We start from the raw sequence: 20,846 nt of genomic DNA, 5'->3' as shown, positions 1-20,846 counted from the left end.
GCCTCATCCAGAATGCAACACAAGATGAAGGAATGTCACAGAACGATACTGCAAATACAATATATGGGTATCTATGGGCTCTGCACTGGGACCATGCAATCTAGACATAGGAGAAAGGAAATCCCCTCCAGAAACACATCAATGGGGTTCTGCTGCGCCAGGTGCTACATTATCCCTCTGCAAGGTTACCTCAATACGTACCAAGCTGTCACTTCACCTCAACATAGATGTGGCCTCCATGCAGTATGTCTTATTCTCTCAACCCTCCAAAGACTACATAATGTGAGGAAGGCCTGTACTACCGTATTTATTCGAATCTAGGCCGATAGTTTTTTTCAAATAATCACACACGAAACTCCAGGGTCGGCTTAGATTCGAGGATTTTAAAAAACGCGCCAGTTTTTAACTGAAACTGATAAATATGGTGCATAGTTAGCGCCATCTAGAAAAGTCAGTATCGCAGCCGCTACTAGCCGCGCCAGTAGCCAGCTGAAGTACACGAGCGACGTCGCCATTTTGACCTGCGTCGTATCGGTAGTATCGGTATGGTGCAGCATCGGCGCGCGGTGTGGCGTTATCGTAATGGGACCAAATGGGCGATGCCACTATAGTGCCGCTTTCTAAACGAATACTGTATTTACTCGAATCTAACGCGCACTTTCAACACGACCCTAAATCTGCGTCGGCATTTCAAAATGGCCGCCTCGCACGCGCGTCGTGCCTAGCTACCGTAGCATGCGGAAGCTTCCTCCGTGTGCTGCAGTACACGTGCTTAGGCAATAGTCTACCGTCTGTCTTCACGTTCTCAGCGTCTGCTCTATCAGCATGAAGTACCGAGTTCATCATGATGCCGCATTTAAAAGGAAAGTGATCATCTGTGCGAAGACGGACGGAAATCGGGCCGCATCACGGGCGTTCGGAGAATCCGAAACTTGCGAGCGGGACTGGCGCAAACAGAAGGAGAGGATTTTCGCCAGCAAAGCAATGCGGAACGGTTTCAGTGGACCGAAGCAGGACGTAATCTGCGACGATCCACTCCAGCGATACGAACAGGCTTGGCCCTATCTTGAAAGCAACCTGCGACTGGTAAAGTCCGCCGCGCGCCGTGTTTTCGCCGCGTTGAAGCGAGAGGCATGCTAGCACGAAGGCGCGCTTCGTCTCCAGCGTTTTGACAGTTCGTTTCCGCGGTCAACGAGCGAGGTGTGTTCATGTTTGTTTGAGCGCGCGTGACACCGTGCTTGTTAATAGCGGTCTACTAATTTGCTACCGCATTCGATGCATCGCCTTTCGGGCGAAACTGCGACTTGTTTTATTCATCGCAACATCAGTGCATCGGGAGGAAATCTATTTTTCCAAATTTTTCCTCGCGGAAAACGGGTGCGCGTTACAATCGAGGAAGCGTGAGAATCGAGTAAATGCGGTAGTTGTGCTAGCCGTAGAGGCATCGTCAAACGTTCAAACCGGGCGCAACTTCGGCATCGGTCTGTCGTTGGAGGGGGCCACGGGAGATGGTTTTTGCGTGCGCCGCAACGTGCGCTCCTTCCAAAAATGCAGCATCTCTAATGCGCTGGATGGTACTGAATATAGCGCACTGTTTGAAGATGTCAGCAGTAAGGAAGATAGCGACGAGGCTAGCAGCGATGGTGACATAGAATGAGCTCGGCATGTTCAAATTTAATAAATGGTGTTTCATTTTTCAAATGCTGTCCTCGCTTTTTCGTTCGGCCTACATTCGAGGTAAGTTTTTTTTTTTTTTCGGACTTCGAACTTTTGGGGGTCGGCTTAGAATCGGAGTCGGCCTAGATTCGAGTAAATACGGTAGTTTCCTTAATGTTAGCAAAGTTCATGAGGCTTCTCTAATAATGGTTTAGCACAAAATGCTAACTACACAATGAACTCCCTCTTAAACCATCTCAAGTGTTTCACTACGAGGTGCAACTTGGCAATTATAATCTGTCTTTGCTAAACAAGTTGTTTTCATCTTAACAGCAGTAAAATGGCAGTAGAGCCCACTTATGAAACATGTAAAGACCTTAATTGTCTGTACCATTAGTATATTATCAGAAGTCCAGCTTAACAGAAGTTTTCTGAGCCTATGAAAAACTAAGCCAAGTCCTTGAATTGTTTTTGAGAATTTTGGTTTAACCGAGTTCTTAAAGGGACGCCCACTGTATGACAAATCACAAAATTATTACCCTCTTACTGAGCTTTTCAAGTTGCCCACCTTTTCCACGCCCTGTACATACCTAAGCCAAAAAAGCAGTAACAGCTGGCAATCTATCATACATGCAATGGGGCAAATTTTATTAACCTTCTTGCATGGTAACAGGCAGCCCCATAACCTCATTATAAGAACACTGACCTATTGGCAGTCAGCCAGTCACTGCCATTCATTTCCACGAGCGGAAATAAATTAGTACCATGTTATTGATGACAAGTTGCAAGCATGGCACATACACACTCCACATGCTACTCCAGTTACTATGACAACAGGTTTTTATGTGCACAGACACAATTCTCATGTTGGCTGACATGCAGGGGTACACATCAACATATTGATGCAGAAATTTCAGTCCCAAATGCACTAACACAGTCAGATACAGAACCTGCCAGTAACAATTAATGTCTACTCTGATAGCACAGCCACATACAATGTGCAGAAACTCAGCTGCTTATAGTGGTAATGGTGATGAGGCTCAGACTAGACAATTGTGCATCCCAGTAATTCTGTACAGTGCTTTAAGCTCTAGTTCTGAAATGTGCTTCACAATCGAGTCGTGTGAGCAACAAAAAAGACTATATAAAGAAGCAAACCTCACCAGAAGTTGTAGGTGTCACTAGAGGACTGGAGCCGGGCTGCTGGTAACCCTGGTTTACTCTGCTTGAAGCCACACCTGCATCATGGGCAATAGCCCACAAACTTAGTTCTCTTTCTCATAGCAGTGGCCCATCCCAAGTGGCAGGCCGCTACTGTAATAAAGAATCAAATACTATACCAATACTCTTGTGTGAAGATAATAGAGCAACATTTTGGCTCAAAGAACAAGCCACCATTCCCAACGAAGAATACTTAACGGAGTCCCAAAATTCATAGTAACTTTCCCAGATGCCAAGGTACTCCCCACAGTGGGCGGCAGTGGTTTTGCCGCCCACCATTTCAGCCAACAGCCCACCTCTAGGGCTTCAAGTTTGCTGTACTCTGGGTAACTTTCTGTGCCTATGCAGTAGAAGCTAAGAGCGCGAGGGGCTGGCTTCCATAAGCGCACTGTTACGGGCAAGCATGGACGCCGGCAGGAAGCAGCCGCACACGCTCATGAGCCAGAAACACAGGCCGGGAAGCTGGCAGTAATAGCAGACGATCGTGGTACTAGACCTCTAGAACACTGTAGCAGTACGGTCGGGTGTGCTATTCTGGACACTTGTTGAAATGTCCGGCTACAGCAGCAGACTTTTTGCTTTTTGTGGCACGTGAATTGAAAGAGTTGTTTCCTCTTATGGCGCCACACAGCTGGGTCATACCTGGTGCTTCCATCCTCCCATCACACACAGTAGACTGTGAGAGAGACTTCTCAGCTCTGAAACTTATCAAAACACAACTGAGAAATTGCCTCAAAGAGATGTCATTAGACTGCCTCATTGATATTGCACGTGAAGGGCCTGATATCGACAGCTACTTATATGATACGGTAGTGGAAAAGTGGGCGAAGCTGAAGAATAGGAGGCCGAAAGTGTAGTGTGTCTGGAATGCAGAAATAAAGTCTCTTGCATTGTTGCGTTGTGTGATTGCACTCAAACGTCTGTTGTGTTGTTATTCAGTATGTTCCTGCGGCTTTCCTCAAATGTCCACGATAAACTTTTCTGGGGAGCACCCGGCCAGATGCAAATGAGGATTAATACTGCGACTTGAAAGGGTGCTGAGAGGGGTAAAAGGTAAGTACTGTGTTCCGAATAACATCTGTAATGTTGTGCAACTGCAGCAGGCCATTATCCGACCAGTAATTATTATGCCACAGTCCACAGACCATGGCCGCAATTTTGTAGCGATGCTTTACGACTTATTCTATACTAGCCTTATCATCCACCGCTCACGGCCGGCTGATCCCATTGATGACGCGAGCGGACAGTTGCTCCGACCACTGACAAAGTGCGATAAGCGCGAAAAGGCATTATTACCGGAAAGGCATCGCTACAAAATATCGGCCCATGACTGCAGTTGTGATACAGTGGGTAGAAAGGTCGGCTTGGCTGCAGAAGGTGCACAGTTAAAACCCACCACCGGACGCCCACCAGTTTCTAAGGTGGGTAGAAGCAGCACCCTAGCTAGCCATCCAGCCCATACAAAGTTACATGGCTTGGGATAGGTTTCTATAGACCATTGATGCTTGCTATTCTACCTATAATTATTTCATTTTTGCCACATTGTAGCAACAATTTTCGTTATCTTTCTCTTTCAAACAATGTGGTTCAGAGAAAGATGAATTCTACCCAAGTGTGCGGCACAGTTTGACCAATGCTGAGAAGTGCCATGAGAAAGCGACTCTAAACCAAGCCCAGCCATATCTCTACTCAGTGGCTGCCAAACTGCATCAAGAGCACACAAAAATGTCAAGACACCAATGACATGCACACACACTTTATACAGGGCCAACCGTTACAAGATCCCACCAATTCCCTTACAACAATGTACCATTTATTTTCTCATAGTACATAACTGTAAGACAAAACTGCTTTCCTAATGTGCTAGTAAGTACTCTAGGTAACCCCTGAATTCTCTTTAAAGACTTTCCCCTCTTTATCACAAGTGATCACAGTCCCAAATTATACACAACCATTGTGAGAACTTATCCCCGTCAACATGCCAGGTATCAATACCACAAATGATTCCCCTTCACGCATACTGCTTGACAATAACATTGGCAGGCAAATAAATGCACACCCCCATCAGCCTACCTGCAGGGCTCAAGGAAGGCACTTGCTGTTGGTGCGAGGAAACCTTTGATGCAGGTCCATTGGTGTACCCACCACCCAGATGAGCCCAGCTGCCATTCACAGTCGGCCCATTAGGCTTTGACTGTGTTGGTGGCGGCTGGGTCATAACCACCGGTGCTGGAGGTCGAAGTTGGTGGGCTTCCTTGGCCATGTGGTGGGCACTGTCCCCATAAGGCACTGCATGGGGACTTGCCCCTTCTGCAACCCCAGCTGAGGGTGCACCCGGCCGGCCATAGGGAACAGCCCCTCCATAGGGCACGCCTTGACCCCCTGGCGTTGCCATACCCTGCACATTACATGGGAGGCCACTTAAGGTTCATTCTGTTTTGACACTGCCTTAAGAAAATGATTACAAATGGTCACCATTTCCTGGAAAGGTAAACAATGCACCTTGACACCTTCTTTTAGTATATGGGGTGATCTAGATACAAGATGGCATAGTCGGACCATCTTTATCAAATAGACATGGCTCGAATGGCGACTGCAATCGGTTTCGAGGACTCAGTAGTATGTATCGCAATGCTACGACATGAGGGACTGATTAATTTTGGTTGATCACTTCGCACCTTGTATATATTACGTGACACCCAGTGTTGTCATAATACGCCGCAATCATTTTCAAGTTTTCCGGAATTTTTAAAGATCACCTGTTGCAAATAACGTAATTCTAGTCTTTGAGCTGGATTATTCTGAGGTGAACATTACTCACATGAGAAATCGAAACACATATTCAACTAATTAAAGACATTTGCTAATTAACTGCTTAATTAATTACTTTGACACATTGTAATTTACGAATCGTAGCCAAAGAGTTTGCAAGGTGTATCCACTTGGAATGAATTTCCAGAATGATACCAGTTTGGAGATATGCACCACATAACTCGCCGTAAAAATTCACTGTTGTTCCAGTTAAGTTTTTATCAAAACGCTCTTTTATGCATTGAAGCACAAAAGTAACTGGAATGCCCATTTATTTAATCCTGCACTTCGGAAAATAATATCCCGAAACTAGTGTCATCCTGAAAATTTATTCCAAGTGAATACACCTTGCAAACCCACTGGCTACAATTCGTAAATTACAACATGTGCCATAAAGTAATTAATTGGGAAATCAGTGATTTTTGTTCATTAGTTGAATATGTGTTTCGATTTGTCATGGTAGTAATGTCCGCCTCTTCAAAAAATCCACCTCAAGGAAAGGAATGATGCTATGTGCCACAGGAGATTTTTTTTTAATTCCAGAAAACTTAAAATTGATCACCCTGTAGATGTATGCCTATATGCTTTTCCTGTGTCATTTCCACGCTTCAAATATGCCTTCTACTATGTCACCAAATTTTTACAACTTTGCCATAATAAAAACAGCGATGGCACTGCTATAACTCTCTAGATATTCCACATATACTCTCCGCAAGATACGCCCCTATGCAAAAAAAGGGGGGAGAAAGCAAAATAGTGTGCATTTCTGTCATAGTCATGAACTTTCACTTGCATGATAGCTAATAAAGAAAAAGAGATGCATAGCATATGTGTAAACCACTGAGAATCAGTCACTACACCATATCATGCCTTACGAGTTATTTGCCCCACAACAATTTAGTGCAAAGGCACTAAATATTTACAATCGTCATTATACAGAAAAGAATGCGGTCTTGGGTGACTGCGAGAAACTCTCTAGAAGCCCATCTATCCATGTAATAACTAATATCTCAAAGCTGCGCAGTGGGCTGAGAGGATTGTCCTAGCAGAAGGCACCAGAATAATTCTGACCACATGGTGTTCCTTAGCATGCACCTAAATATAACTACGCAATTGTTTTTGTAGTACAATTCCATCCAAATGTGACTGCTGTGGCCGAGAATCAAGCCTTTGGCCTTATGCTCAACAGCGGAACACAACAGCCAATGAGCCATCCCCGCAGCAGGTAACCACTTTACAGTTGTCGCTTTACCAGCAACATATCGGTGGTAAGGTGAACAGCACAATCTTATTTACTCATTACCAACACCAATCTAGACGTTTGTCTCACAATTTTGATCCACACTGGTCACTGCTACAAGGGGAGGCTCAAGGAGAGGCTCAAAAGTTTCGTTCGTATTTCTCTGTTTTGCTCCTATGCACCTCTAATTTTGATGTTATATATCACGATTAGGTAACCATTAAATAAAAACGCATCACCACAGGTAGTGAATATTTACAAGGCCTCAGAAGCATGACGGCACCTTTCTTTGCATAATTTGCACAGAAATGCTGAAGTAAACCTTTATGTTGCATTCCTTGTCCATTGTGAGTTTTCATCCCCATTTCCTGATATTCTCCCAAGCTTGACCCTGCTGATATCTGGCTACTTGTCTATTCAAACCAGCCATGGGGTAAAAGTGAAAGAGCTCATGACATTTGTCCCAAGAAGCAGAGAACAGCTAGATAAAATTATGAAAATCAAATTTCACAATTGCTGCAACTGGGCAAAACTTGTCATTTTATAAAGAGTTGTCACGTAGGTAACCAAATTACAAGTATATAGAATAAAAACAAGTTTACTGACCAACGACCCTCAGTGGAAGCCAAAACATTTTTTTCTATCCCTTAACCACACCTTTTTGGTCAGCATTCTGTTTCATGACTTTGTAATATGCTGTAAAACTGTATGATGCCATCTCAATAAGAACATTGTGACAGCAATTGATCAGATGCCCATTTCCGAAAAGCAACCCTGGTATGTCAACCTCAACTTACTATGAATCAAAGCCTTTCATGAAACCACAAGCCCAACTACACCCCCTTTGACAAACTCAGACCCCCTTAACCACAGCCTAAATCCTGTTTGTAGCAACCTACTCATAACGGGGATACAATCTGTACAACAAAACATTATAAAAAGAAATTTAATCGTGACAACAGAGTATTGCATACAAAATACTTCGACTATACACAACACAGCCTAATCCTCTTTCATTCCTTCACCTTCACACCATTTTTTTTTTCTTTGGTACTTGTACATCTACCCTGTACATGTTTTATGCCTGCAACACAAGAGCCAAGCACTTGTAGCCCTTCTACTTCACATTTAGTGCCCCACCTTCAACAATAAGTATATATCAACTATCAGACCCTCTAACATGACATTAAGTGTGCCTGGCAGGCCACCACGAAACTTCCCACAGTGGTGAATTCACGTGTTCCCTGTATAAATTAAGACATTTTGACCAAAAAGGTTAACATCCGTTTTTTTTTTTTTTTTTTTTTTTTGCATCAAAGTTTTTTTGTGCCTTTCACAAAATTTTCACTCTGGAATATGCTCACAAGAAAACAAACTTGTTTCTTTCAACATTCATAACAACTCTGCACACAACAGTAGTCACACAAACCACTGCACCTTATTTGCTTTCTTGCTTGTCTGCAATTCTCCTTTACTTCAGCAACAGACTACTAGGCACATGGCATGTACACTATCAAACATCCACTGTACCATCTGGCAGGAAAGTTATGCACTTCAAAAGCCAACAGAAAAGGTAAATTTTTCTGCAGTGTAACATCTGGCACAGATGTTACACTGACAGCACACAAAAAGTGTAACTTTTCACAATCAGGCAGCACACAGAGGACATACAAGAACAGGATTTCTCAGTGGCCCCATGATCCATAAGTCTTTCAGAGTAGTTCATATTATAATACTGTAACCACTACTCAAATTTCTCTTTACTTGTACGTTTTTGTATTCTAAGTGAAATACCTAAACACCTGTTGATGCATTCATGAAAAATGTTCCAACCTGCTGCATTCTTGTTCCTCAGTGCTTCATAATTTGTAAATCCCCAGTTGAATTCCCCATACATGCTCTGCATTCTTCCAAAATCTATACATGAATTCTTCACTGTTATACATGCTAAAACACCAGGGACCAATCCCTGCTGTTTGAACTTCTTGTATGCTAGAAAAAAAAGGACATATACAACTAAATACTCCGGTTCGATCAACTTTTTCCTAGACCTAAACGAGTCGTAAGCTCCAAATGAAAATAATTCTGTAAACTGTGCACTAGCACTCAACCATGAGCAGTTTGCACTAAACAATGCTCTAAACATAGTTTGCGGCAATTCTTTATCAAACAATGTGCTCACCTAAATTGGAGCACTCAAGTTGTGCTGTATCACGAATGTTACAGTTTATGCAGTACGTGCAGACAACTGTTTGGAAAGCTGCTAAAACCAATGTGGCATTTACTAACTTATAGGATCACAGTGTGACAACGGAAAAAAAAAAAAAAAAAGCGTGTTAAAAGTTTCTCAGTAAGCAACATGACTTGCCATTCTAACCACCATGATGTACACGAAAAATTCCTTAAAATCTACCCACCTATTCTCATTAATGTACCAGACTCATTTAACAGAGATTATTGGCACCAGTGATTGCCATTATTACTCACCAAATCTTGCCAAAAAAAAAAAAAAAGTATGCTTTCGTACCGTGCTATCGTAACCTAAAGTTGAGAGAGGTGTGCTGCTGTTAGAACAAGCAGACGTAACTGTTGTTACTGGGAATGCATCCACGCCACAAAAGTGGTAGTACTAAAGAGAAGTACCAAAAACAGGAAAATACCATCAACACTACGGCGCACCTTTTATATGGCAAATCATATTAGCGCAGAGTGATGAAATAATCGCATTTCCTCATACGGTATATGTCCACATAAAACTCTGCATCGTACACAATAGTACAAACCACCAGCACTATAAGTAGCGGGTTTATTTCGCCACTCTACTACAGCTACTTTGCAATGACTGATAGCCTGATGTGCAGTAAATGACCAGAGCGAGAGTCCACGGCAAGAAAAAAAAAAAATACATGTATATATCTGCCGCACTTGTACAAGGTCACTGACTGCACATCACAGGGCGGGAAAGAGAGTTCCGATGAGACAAAGTGCAACGCGCTGGCCACAAGCACGAGCAAAGAGGACAGAAACGACAAAACTTGGAAGGCTGAGCGGTCAAGCATATCACTGCGATCAAATTCAAGGCTACGATACGGCTTCAGCTACTTCTTCCCAGCTTTCCTGCTTCGTCTTCCCGCTGCACCACCACCTGTTTGTATCATAAACTGGGAGCTTTCCGAGTAATCTCATGAACTACATTTAATAAATGCAATTACACTGTCATGGAACACATTCCGCGAAAGATAATAATGGCAAAAACAACCAGCATCACTGCGTCGCTTACCGATGATGCGGCAGTGCTTACGCGTCAATGCCACGAAGACGTCAGTTTCAAATGTCCCACATTGCAAAACTTCGAAACAGTGTGCGTGTACATGTGTCCAGCTGAACGAACGCGTGTTTATCTGTGCAAAATATAGCATCGAAGGCACGATTAAGCCTTTCTTTTTTAAAAGAAAAAGGAAGAGACGCCGAAAAGCTGGCCCGTCGATCGCAGGTCAAGCGGTACCGAGTTGTCAGAGACAATGAAAATGGTTTGCCTAAGAACCTAAGACCCGTGAGGAGCGGTCAAACGCTCCGATACTCACTTAGAAATGGTTAAAGCGCAGCTCGACGGCGTCGTCTTTTACTTCTATAAAACACACATACTTCCCGTGGAAGAAGCAGCAGGCTGACGTTACGTTCCGACCGCCGGAAATGCCTTGATACGCATGCGCCCTCAAAACAACGTGGCATTCAACCCAGAATGCACTAGAAAAAGGAAGCGGAAATTACGCAGAAGAAGTGAACTTGCCACATGACCTGCCATATCCCATTTTCATTACACAGAACCGAAACCGAAAGCTACATATAGCGTGCGCATTGTAGTACATAAAAAAGACGACGGTGCAGCCAAGCCCTTGGTGCAGCCATCTGCTGTTTTCAGTACAATGCCTAGAAATGTAAGTATATTCTAGGCACTGTAGTTTTCAGTCCAACCTTGATTCAGTTGCAACATTTGCTTCCTGCATAATGTAAAATAACACGTTATTTATGATAGCTATTTTTTTACAAGATTCACTTTCAACAAATTACTACCGCGCTCAGTCAGAGCTACAACGCAAACGCGCGTGGCAAAGCGGTCGCGCGTATGTGCCACTTGTGCACATACGCGCGAACAATAACAGCTCATACTGAGTGCAATAGTCTACTCATCTATTGTACACATGCGCTCGAGCAACGAGCGTTGGCCACCGAATTTCATTGACCTGCAGTGGTGTTTTGGTTAAGTATCGGGTGGTTTCAGGTTTCTAACTAGCCGTACTTTAGTCCCCGATTTATTTGCATTTCTTGCATCAGCCGTCTTGCGCTAATGTCCACCAATATTCCTGGCCAGGCGTAATCCGCCTGGTCAGCATCCCTGCCACCTAATGAATTGCCTTTAGACTTATTTTTTCGCAGTGGCGTCAGCACCATTCTCGTTGCGCTCGTGCTTAATAATATAGGTTCAATCAGGCTCACGAACCCACAAGCAGTCCAGAAGGAACTAAAGAGGAAGCTTTAGCTCGGGTGCTCCTATCTAAATACATGTAAAAGGAGAATTCGTTTTTCTCGGCAACCACTACACCAGGTTTGTTGCATTTGAAAGAAAAACTTAAAATCTAGTGGCTGCTGGTTTCGGATTTTGATTTAGGTCGTCAAATTTTTATTAAAGGTTGGCAAAAATCGCACATTTTCAGGAAACGAAACTATCAAGTTTGCAACTGTTTAACTCAGCAATGAAAAACGATATCATGATTCTGTGCATTGCGGCTAATAGTACATCTAAAGTGGACAAAATTTATATATTACACATGAATCTCAAAAAAATGTAATAATATGGAAATTGTGGGGTCTTAGGGTCTAACAGGAGTACCGACCACCGCGTTTCGAGCTTAGCGAGCCACAGGGCCGCTTCAGCCGTCGCCTCCAGCACCGCTGCCCGCGAGCTCAGACCGCAAGGGGCTACCGAGCGACGCACGCGAGAACACAGTAGTGCCCTGAGTTAACAGAAACCGTTTATTGCCTCCGGCGGCACCAGCACTGCACAAGCGCCCGGGCGGCGGGGAACCAAAGGGGTCCTGCACCAAGGGCCAAAAAACAGACACGGCAAATGTCTACGGCAAGTGTCTACGGCAAATAGCACGTCGCTGCGAGAGCACAGGCTCAAGCTGGGACACACCGCTAGGAAACGTTCTGGCGGCTATGCTATATACTTGCTCTCGCGATAACCAATGGGCCAACTCGCGAGAGCTCGGGCAATCTTTTTCGGCTTGGGCCTTAGGCAAGTGCGGCTCGGCGTGGTACGACCTCGCGCGAGCACTATTTGCCTTTTTCGCGGCGATCCCGTGGGCGCTGCCATGTTTGATCACGTGGTGACGCGTCTATTGCTTGCCTCAACTGCCTCCGTTGCCTCCGTGTTTACAATGGATGTGTATGACGCCGGTGCGGCTTAGCAAACCTCTGTTTCGGGGGACATCGTAGACAGTGACTGCGTGGACGACACGAAGCTTTGGCCGCAGTTTCAGAGAAGATGCAAAAGCGCTTTCGGAGCTGCTTAAGCTATGTCCAAATGGCGCGAGCAGCGTATATGGTGCTTGCTCTAAAAGCGGGGATAAATATGTATTCCAAGCTATCCAAACTTTCCGCTCATGAATTGAATCAGGATTATGGTGTTTTGGTCTTCGTTCTTTATCTGGGGGGCAATTATTTTGAAGCAGCAGCTTGTCACGTTTCTGACTCAGTAAGGTTCCTCAGTGCGGTCACTATCTGATCATTTTCGGCCTAATCGCTCGTGGGTGTGATCAGTTCCGTTAGATTTGTTCTTGCTGCGCACAAGGCTTGAAACGTAGCTGTTCTGCACATTGTAATACATTGTATCAAATGCGTATTATCGCTAGTAACTCGCTTACTCTTGTGGGCCGTCACGATCAAATCATTCAGTTTCGACCATTCGTACGCTATCGGTGTAGTACCGTCATTTATTGTGCGTATATGGTGCGCATGTATTCAAGTGTGCGCCCATTCACTTATTCTTGACACGTTGGCGAAATAGTGGGCGTAAGTTTCCCCTCTGGTTGGGGTAGATGTGTGTAGATACTGTGCGCGAAACCTACTAGGACAGAAAGCGGCGCTACTCGCTTCATCATTGTTTAACAAGCGGTACTCACTCTTGCCGACGTACCGGGGCTGAAGCCCTTTCTTTGAAGGTTAGCAATGCAACGCTGGCGGATGAGCAAATTTGTGCATCCTCGAGGAAAGCCGTACATCTTGAAGTGCCGGAAACACGTACGGATAGTCGCAGCAGCGGTCCGCGAACTTGGCCCCACATATTCATTACATTCCTTAATATGCCAGTCACTATTTTTGCAGCCAACTACTGCACACGTCTTCAATCCAGGTAATTGTAATTAAATCCAGCGTGACTGGAGCACAGTGCGTTAGCGAAAACTCAGTTGCATTTCCAACAGCTGATCGCACAGAAGCAAGGTAGAAGCGGTAATGGTTTCGTATTCGTGCGCGGTCGCTATCGGTCGCTGAGGAGACGTATGGCGCGGCGCCGTAAGCGCTATCTCGTTTCTCTAGAACGAACTGCTCCGCGAAAAGGGTCAATCGGCACCGCTCTATGGCTTAGTGAGAGGAAAGGATCAGCACAAAGTACGCGCTCCCCGCACGGGCAAAGGCACGGTGCGCGAGCTTAAGTCCTAAAAGGTGTCGGCGGACGTGAGGAAAGCTTGTATACGTACCACGTACCATGCGCTGGTCCCGGAGATGCCGTCTGCTACCGAACGCGGCCGCATCGTGACGTCAGCGCCCCGCCCCCACCGCAAACCGTCGCAAGTGGAGCGCCACCGCTGAAACCGGTTGAGGGAGGGACCGGTGGGAAGGAGCAAGGATAGCAGAACAGGTGAAGCTTGTGCAATGGCGCCGGCGCATACCTCAATCCCCACAAAATACAGCTTTTGCAGAACCCTTGTACAGAATTCACGTAAGGTATGAATTGACATACCGAATTTGCCCGCTTTGAATGATCTAATGGATGCCGTCTACAGAACCGCAATAGCTGTTCTTGATGCAGAGCTATTAATTTGTAAACTTCGTGCTTCTATTTTTTTCGAACTTTTGAATTTTTGAAAATTCTTTAAACAAATTCAGGCTCTAAATCGAAATTCCGCTTCCAACAGTCACTAGAATTTAACTTTCTCTCTCAAATGCAACAAACTTCATTAAAATCGGTCCAGGGGTTATCTCAGAAAAGCGTTTCTGCGTTTTTCATGTAATTGAATAGGCCACATCGGAGTTGGGCCCGAGCATAAGCTTCCTCTTAAGAACATGTCCAACCACATCCAGCCCATCACTGACGTGCAAGCTTTCCGACGGTTCCGACGGGGAGGTATGTAGGTTTGTAGGATGTATGTCACCCGACCATACCTGTGTTGAAGATCTACTGAAATGTTCGTGATTCGCATCAACCCGGTGAGTGCTTCGATCGCCGACTCACCTTGTGTGCATCAAGGGTCTCGTACGGGGCGTAGACTAGCGCTTAAACCCAGCTGAAACCCTAGACAAGCTCTCCTCAGCAGGCGTCGTTGCTATGTTCCGTTGCAATAGTCTTGTAAATAACGAGATGATTCCGACTGAATCAGTCATTGCCACATTTGTGGGCACATCATGTCCGTCTGAAATAAAGGTATGGCCGCTTGTCTTTCGTGTAGAACCACTCGCTTCACGTCCAAACCGACGTCGGAATTGTTGGAGATCCCGGCACAATTCAGAAGGATGTAAGACGGTCTTTCGTTGCCGCACCTGTGGAGACGGTCATTCCTCAAGTGAATGCTCCGCAGTCTCACAATAAGTGCTGCCTCTCTCTGTAGGAGGGGGACTCAGCTAGCAGACTACCCACGAAACACACAAGCAGCTATTTGATGTCTAAAATATGTATTGAACGGATAATTCAAAAGTGTAATAGCTGTCCTGGTCAAGACATTTTCTAGCCGTGGACGTCTATATGGTACTTCAGTAAGCCCTGCTAACGTTACGCTAAAAGTTGGCTAATAAACATCTCGACAAGAACAACTTCAAGAATTGTATTAGACGTTCCCAGAATTTTGTTACAAGTTATAACAGAATTCTGGGGACGTCTAACAAAATTCTTAAGCTATAAAAGCCTTCATATTGTTTCCGAAGTCATAACGTATAATTGATTCAGAAAATATGCAGGCTTTTATAGCTGTCTTTAAAGCAGCATTTATAGATTGTCATTCTACAGTGATGTGGTAAGCAAAATGATTGGTCACTTCTTCCGCATACCATGCATCCATATGCTAGCTTCATAGTACATGTTACTATATGGAACTGAAAATTAAATTTAAGCATTACATTATATTATTTGTAATAACTTGCATAAAATTGTTTAACATATACCCAATGTGCAATACACATTGACTCTAAGATTCATTACACGCCAGACTTTATTGACTAATAAATTAAAGGACATGCAGAATTATTGTACAAAATTTTTTAATACAGTAGAAAAGGTGACCACAGAAAATAAGACGTAGCTGCAGTAACCACAACAATCCAGGTCCCTTCCCTCTTGGATACCGCTGGCTGCCCACAGAAGTTCGCTCTGTAATACAACAGTGAAGAAAAAAGTGAGTAAGCCACACTTGATTTAGAATAAAGATGTGCGATTCGGTATTTCAAATAGCAACATATGTGCCGTTGTTTTACCTCGGTCACATTTACTTTATAAATTTAAGTAATACTTTCTCTCAAAATCTTATGCTGTACGATGACGTTCAGAATTATGTTGCAGATATGATATGAAAAAGCTACTGTGAGTGAAATTAAACTGGCAAATGGTTTGATACACACACGACTTGCAGTAGGTCATTAGCAGTTAGATGGTTCGCGAACAAATCTCTCACAAGGGTATGCTACTTTTATTTAAGTAGTGGTGTTGGTGAGCAACAGGTGGGCTTAGCCTGACAATCAAGGCCGGCATCTGCTCCTTCCGAGTGTCTCTTACAATATCCCTGCGGTATTAATTGTGCCACATGTCAATAAAACCATTCTCTTCCTAAAGGGACCCTAAACACTTAACTAATCATAGAATGGCCTCACTATATTAAAGGACGTCGCCTCACGAATCTCATGCCGCAAAAGTTTTCCAATGCTGCAACTATAAGTGAAGTTACCACACCAATGCAAGACTATTTTCCTGCCTGCTAGCGTGCTGGATGCTACACAGAGGAGAAGCCAAGAGAGCAAAGTCCCGGTATACTATGCAATGCAGGACGCTGCTGCCATCTTAAACGCCACACGCAGCTAGAATTTCTGTAATCATTCAACCAATTATGTGAAACTCCGGCTTTACCTCCCAGATCACAAAAGAACGTTCTGCTACATACTGTGCATGCAAATATATTCGAGTCTAAACTTCGCGCCAGCACGGGCCCGCCAAAACAAAAGTGGCGTGCAAGTTGTAGCAGGTAAACGTATACGTACCGTAAGGAACTGCACCGTATCTGCAGGCGCTGGTCAAGGCTTGAACGTGAGCAAAATACTTGGGAAGAGAAGCATGAGCACTGGCGAGCGAACGCTTGCCAGCATGAGCAACGACCCTTTGAATCGCTCGCGGAAACTTCAAGGTAAATATACCTGGTAGCGAAGCTTCCATAGAAGCTCATACGTTCAAAACATGGTTGCTTACCGGTGGTTCATGGGGCTTAGCGCCATCTGTGTGAGGAGGGAACACTTCCGACTGAAGAAAAAATAATTTGACGTCATATCCGTCAAAAACAGAAGTGACGTCATTTTATTCTCATAGGCGCGAAATTTGTTTTCGGAGGCCTGTCATTAGAGCTGTATATTCAAATGCCCCGCCATTCGACTTCATGGGCGTTCCGAGTTTTCAGTGCGAAAAGCGATGCCGGGAAAGATCAGCCGTACGAGTGTCGAAATCGCGTCGCTGCACAGAACATACTTTCTTTGGAGGCCGACGAACACTTTGGGCGTAGGTTGCGTAGAGCTCGTCCTTTCGTCGGACGCCAAGCCCGTCGGCCAGCGCTGTTGCACGAAAACAACTAAAGTAAACAAGTATCTGACGGTCGCAACTCACTACTTTTGACTGCACAGGTTAAGAGACAATAAAACTACCCGCGTCACCTAATTCAGACAAACGTCGACATGCAACACAACACATATGAGGGGGGCGTATTGTAACAGGTGAACTTTACGAGCGCGCCTTTTCACGCACTCCAAGAGTTGCATGGCATTGCAAGTGATAGCGGCGTCAACGCCCGCCGCTATCGATGGGCGCTCTCACGGTGCGCCCTGAAAAAAGGTATATATTGATAATGATCTAGTAAAATACAGTTGTATCTTTTCTCGCCATGCATATCTAAAATGAATTAGGAATTTTATTTTTGTTGAATGAATCTAACTGCGTCTCGCTTTAATTTAAAAACGCTTTTTTTTCTTTCCCAGTGTTTATTCCCTCCAAACATAGTCGCGCTTCAATCGCTGCTCCCATAACCACCCTTGGTGATGTCGGTGACAATTGGTTCTGAACCGCTTTTCGCCCGAAGCTTCGCGACCTATGTGGATCGACCTTGGAAACTTCAGCGCGCCCCCCTGGTGCGGTCCAAGACACGTGGTCCAAGAGCAGATAGCAGTTCGCTCAAACGGATCGAGCGCACGTTTGCGACTGCGCGCGGCCAGATCTGTTGGTGACGATAGCTGGTATCGCAATTCCGGCTTCTTCACCACTTGTTCACGCAAAGGGAAAGGAAGGCACGGCTCTGATAAGGACGCTGAACGGGCGCGCACGTGTGCGCCCGGCTGTTTTCTTTTTTCTAAAGTTTCACTGTCGTGACAGGCTCATCATAGAGAAAGAAATTCAACAAGAGGGGACACTCGGCAAAAACTGGCAACAGGAAACACGCCACCATACGTCACGCTATACTTTTGACACCGAACGTTAGCTGCCGCGAGCACCGAAAAAAAATAAATAGATAAAGAAAGTGAACTTAAGTTAACAGGCATTGATTTGTTTTTTTAATTCTTTGCCGTGAAAACTAAAACGTTTTGCGTATAAATGAACTTAAGCTTTGCGACTTATTTTCCTTGCCTTACCTAGCCACAGGTCAATGACGCGCCAGATACATGCGTCATCCGCCAGATACTCCCCCGAAGCCAGCGATGATGGCTGCGCGCGCGTTTGAGCGCTCGCGCGCGGCGACCCGTCTGTCTCCTTCTTTTTTTCTGTTTTAAGTGTAACCTGGTTTATTGGGCTCTCGGCGTATTCTTGCGTTCCTTCTGCACTGGGACAAGACACCACTGCACTATGGGACTGCGGCAAGGTGAGAAATCTTGTTTTACAGTCTACGACGCACTTAGGCTTACGGCACGGGACCTAGACTTAAGACGCAGTTAGCGAAAAATAGCTCGGCCATCCTGGCGCAGTTAATTTGAGTTAATGAATCGTGCTGAGACATGTTTCCGACGCTTCCTATGGGACTATTGTAACTTATTTCGGTTTTTGAGCCACACTGGCCGCACAGGGCGCCGTGTCGCAGTTAGCGAGAACTCAGCCGTGGTGTGTAGTCTAGTGCATCTTGCTAGAAGTTTGCACCGCTTTCTCTGACGCCAGGCATTACTGAAAAGTAATTTCGTTACTTTCTGGGGTACTTTTGAGGCACGCTGGCCGCACAGCGCGTTGTGACGCAGTTAGCGATAAGCAGCTCGGCCATGGTGATAAAGTTAGTTTGGCGTGTAATGAATCTTAGAGGGACAAGTCTGTGACGTTTTTTGTGGCTCCGCAACAACATATACTGTACCTTCTTTCGGTACTCACGCCTGTTGAAAACGCGATGGGCGATTGCTAAGAGTGATAACATGGGGTGTCCTGCTGGCGCCGGCAGAACGCGCGAACGATGAACATATCAGAAACTTGTAATTCGAAAATTACGTCTTCTAAAGGACTGAAAAAAGGCATTGCACCCACGCATTTGTCTTGAGTGCCTGTTGCGTCCGTCTCTATGTATGTAGCGTACCGTCGCGTCGCCCGAGGCCAAGTTTTGGAAACGCGAAGTCGCTCGTGTATTTGTGCTGCCAAAGTGCAGGAAATAATGCCCGGAAATGGGGGGACGCTTGGAAATCAGATGTTTTCATATATGTTTGGGATGAGTCGGGTATTTTCTACGCCATGTATGTAAAAGCTTTTGTTTGTAATGCCGCCCATTCACCGCTTCCGCACGTTTCGCCTCTACACGCAGTATTCCTATGTCTAAATACCAAAATGACTCCTGCTTGTAACACGCCGTTACGTGCTTGCAAATGTAACAGGCTTGTAATTTACTTTTTTTTTTCAGCTGGTGCCGTCCGGTGGAGCCTCATACAGAAACTACTGCCTTACCTGCTGGTGTCACAACGTTGGATGAACGCACAAAAAGCGCGGAACGAGCTTTTATATAGAGCAAAATAAATATTTCCTCATTGCACAAAAGGTCTTGCGTCTGCTTTGTGAAATTGCACGTGGCACAGATTCGATGGGACTTGACGAGATCGTTCGCAATCATTTTTACTAAATAAACCGATTCTGCACGAAGAGCAAAAAAAAAAGAGAGAGGGGGGGGGGCGCAGCCGGCGTGCTAGCTTGCGTTCAAAATACGCGCGCCCAAAACCGAAACCGGAAGTGATGTAAGCGATTGACACCGACCGCTTGGCACGCTGCAGTCGATTCGGCCGCTGGGCCCTATGGGAGTGTCCCCTCTTGTTGAATTCCTTTCTCTATGGACTCATCGAGTGAAAAAATCGGAAAGAAATCAAATAACCCCGCAGGCTTTTTCTGCTTGTTCACCCAAAGGGGCAAAGCAGCGAAAGGCTATATATGATGCGACGTTAACGGATTTCATGGCTTGGTAATGTCGCACGGAATGTAACGATGTGCGTCGGGCACGCGCATTTTAAATCTTTTTCACTTTCACGCCCACGCCCAAGCATGTCGCACATTTTCCGACAAAAACATCTAAAAAAGTTATTGAGTTATACGCTCTCAAGGCGTTCACCAAAGTATACTCCGGTGACGCCAGAGGTGGGCTCTTACCACAGCTGAAACACTATAGCATATTTGATTAACCGTACTTCCTGCTGCATAATGTTTCCAACATCTATTTAACGTCTTCGCGTAGACCAAGACGTCTATAGCCGTTTGTAGCCGTTCCTAGAAGTTTTCAAGACGTTTTGTGTTTCGTGGGTATTCCAACTGCTCAGCTCATGCTCGAGAAATGCAAATCCTTGAAGTAATCGACCACCGTGGCTGCTCCCGAAGAGATACAACTGCAGTTGTTAAAGACAAGGCCTTCAGATACTCTGGTGTTTCAGCGCGCAACGTTTCAATCGTGGATATTAATTTCTCTGTAGCAATTGATTCCGCTGTGGAAAAGACAATGGCTAAAACTACGGATGAATTGATATATCCAGCCTAACCGAATGCTTGGCGCAGATTATTTCCAGTCAGATGATACAAATAATTAAAAGAGTGTGGGTGTAGGCCAGTTGGTGATTCATGATTTGGGTCCCAAGTTACCGCAAAAACATCCCAAATCATTAAAAGATAATTAAAACAGGCCACTACGGCCCCGCTGCAGTACTCGGCACCTAGCGTCACACCTCGAATGCCTAGCGACGAGGTAGAGACGGCTTCTACATTCATAGACCAGACAACGGACACTACTCCGCCAGTCCGACCATGCCCGGGCGCGTTTCTATTTGCGCCCAAGCCCAGTGCTCAACCGCTGGCGACCGCTGACGCCACGCTGCGCCGCTCGCGCGTACCATGTTTCTAGGTGGTTTCTTTCGCCGAGGGCGCTCGAACGCAATCATATGGTTTGCATGA

The 20,846-nt window shown here is 45.2% G+C and overlaps 1 protein-coding gene across 1 annotated transcript; it reads right to left on the bottom strand.

Moving 5' to 3' along the window:
- Positions 1-2,612: 2,612 nt before the first annotated feature.
- Positions 2,613-10,656, bottom strand: LOC119435078 (uncharacterized). The gene is made up of 3 exons (XM_037702036.2): positions 10,513-10,656; positions 4,951-5,275; positions 2,613-2,894 (listed from the first exon to the last, which is right to left on the bottom strand). Exons 2-3 carry the CDS (start codon positions 5,270-5,272, stop codon positions 2,797-2,799), a joined length of 420 nt encoding a protein of 139 aa, XP_037557964.1. The 5' UTR covers positions 5,273-5,275; positions 10,513-10,656; the 3' UTR covers positions 2,613-2,796.
- Positions 10,657-20,846: the final 10,190 nt, after the last annotated feature.

Source organism: Dermacentor silvarum, unplaced genomic scaffold (genome assembly GCF_013339745.2).
Source record: "Dermacentor silvarum isolate Dsil-2018 unplaced genomic scaffold, BIME_Dsil_1.4 Seq431, whole genome shotgun sequence".
NCBI lineage: Eukaryota > Metazoa > Arthropoda > Arachnida > Ixodida > Ixodidae > Dermacentor > Dermacentor silvarum.
This window is presented reverse-complemented; position numbering and strand designations above follow the sequence as displayed.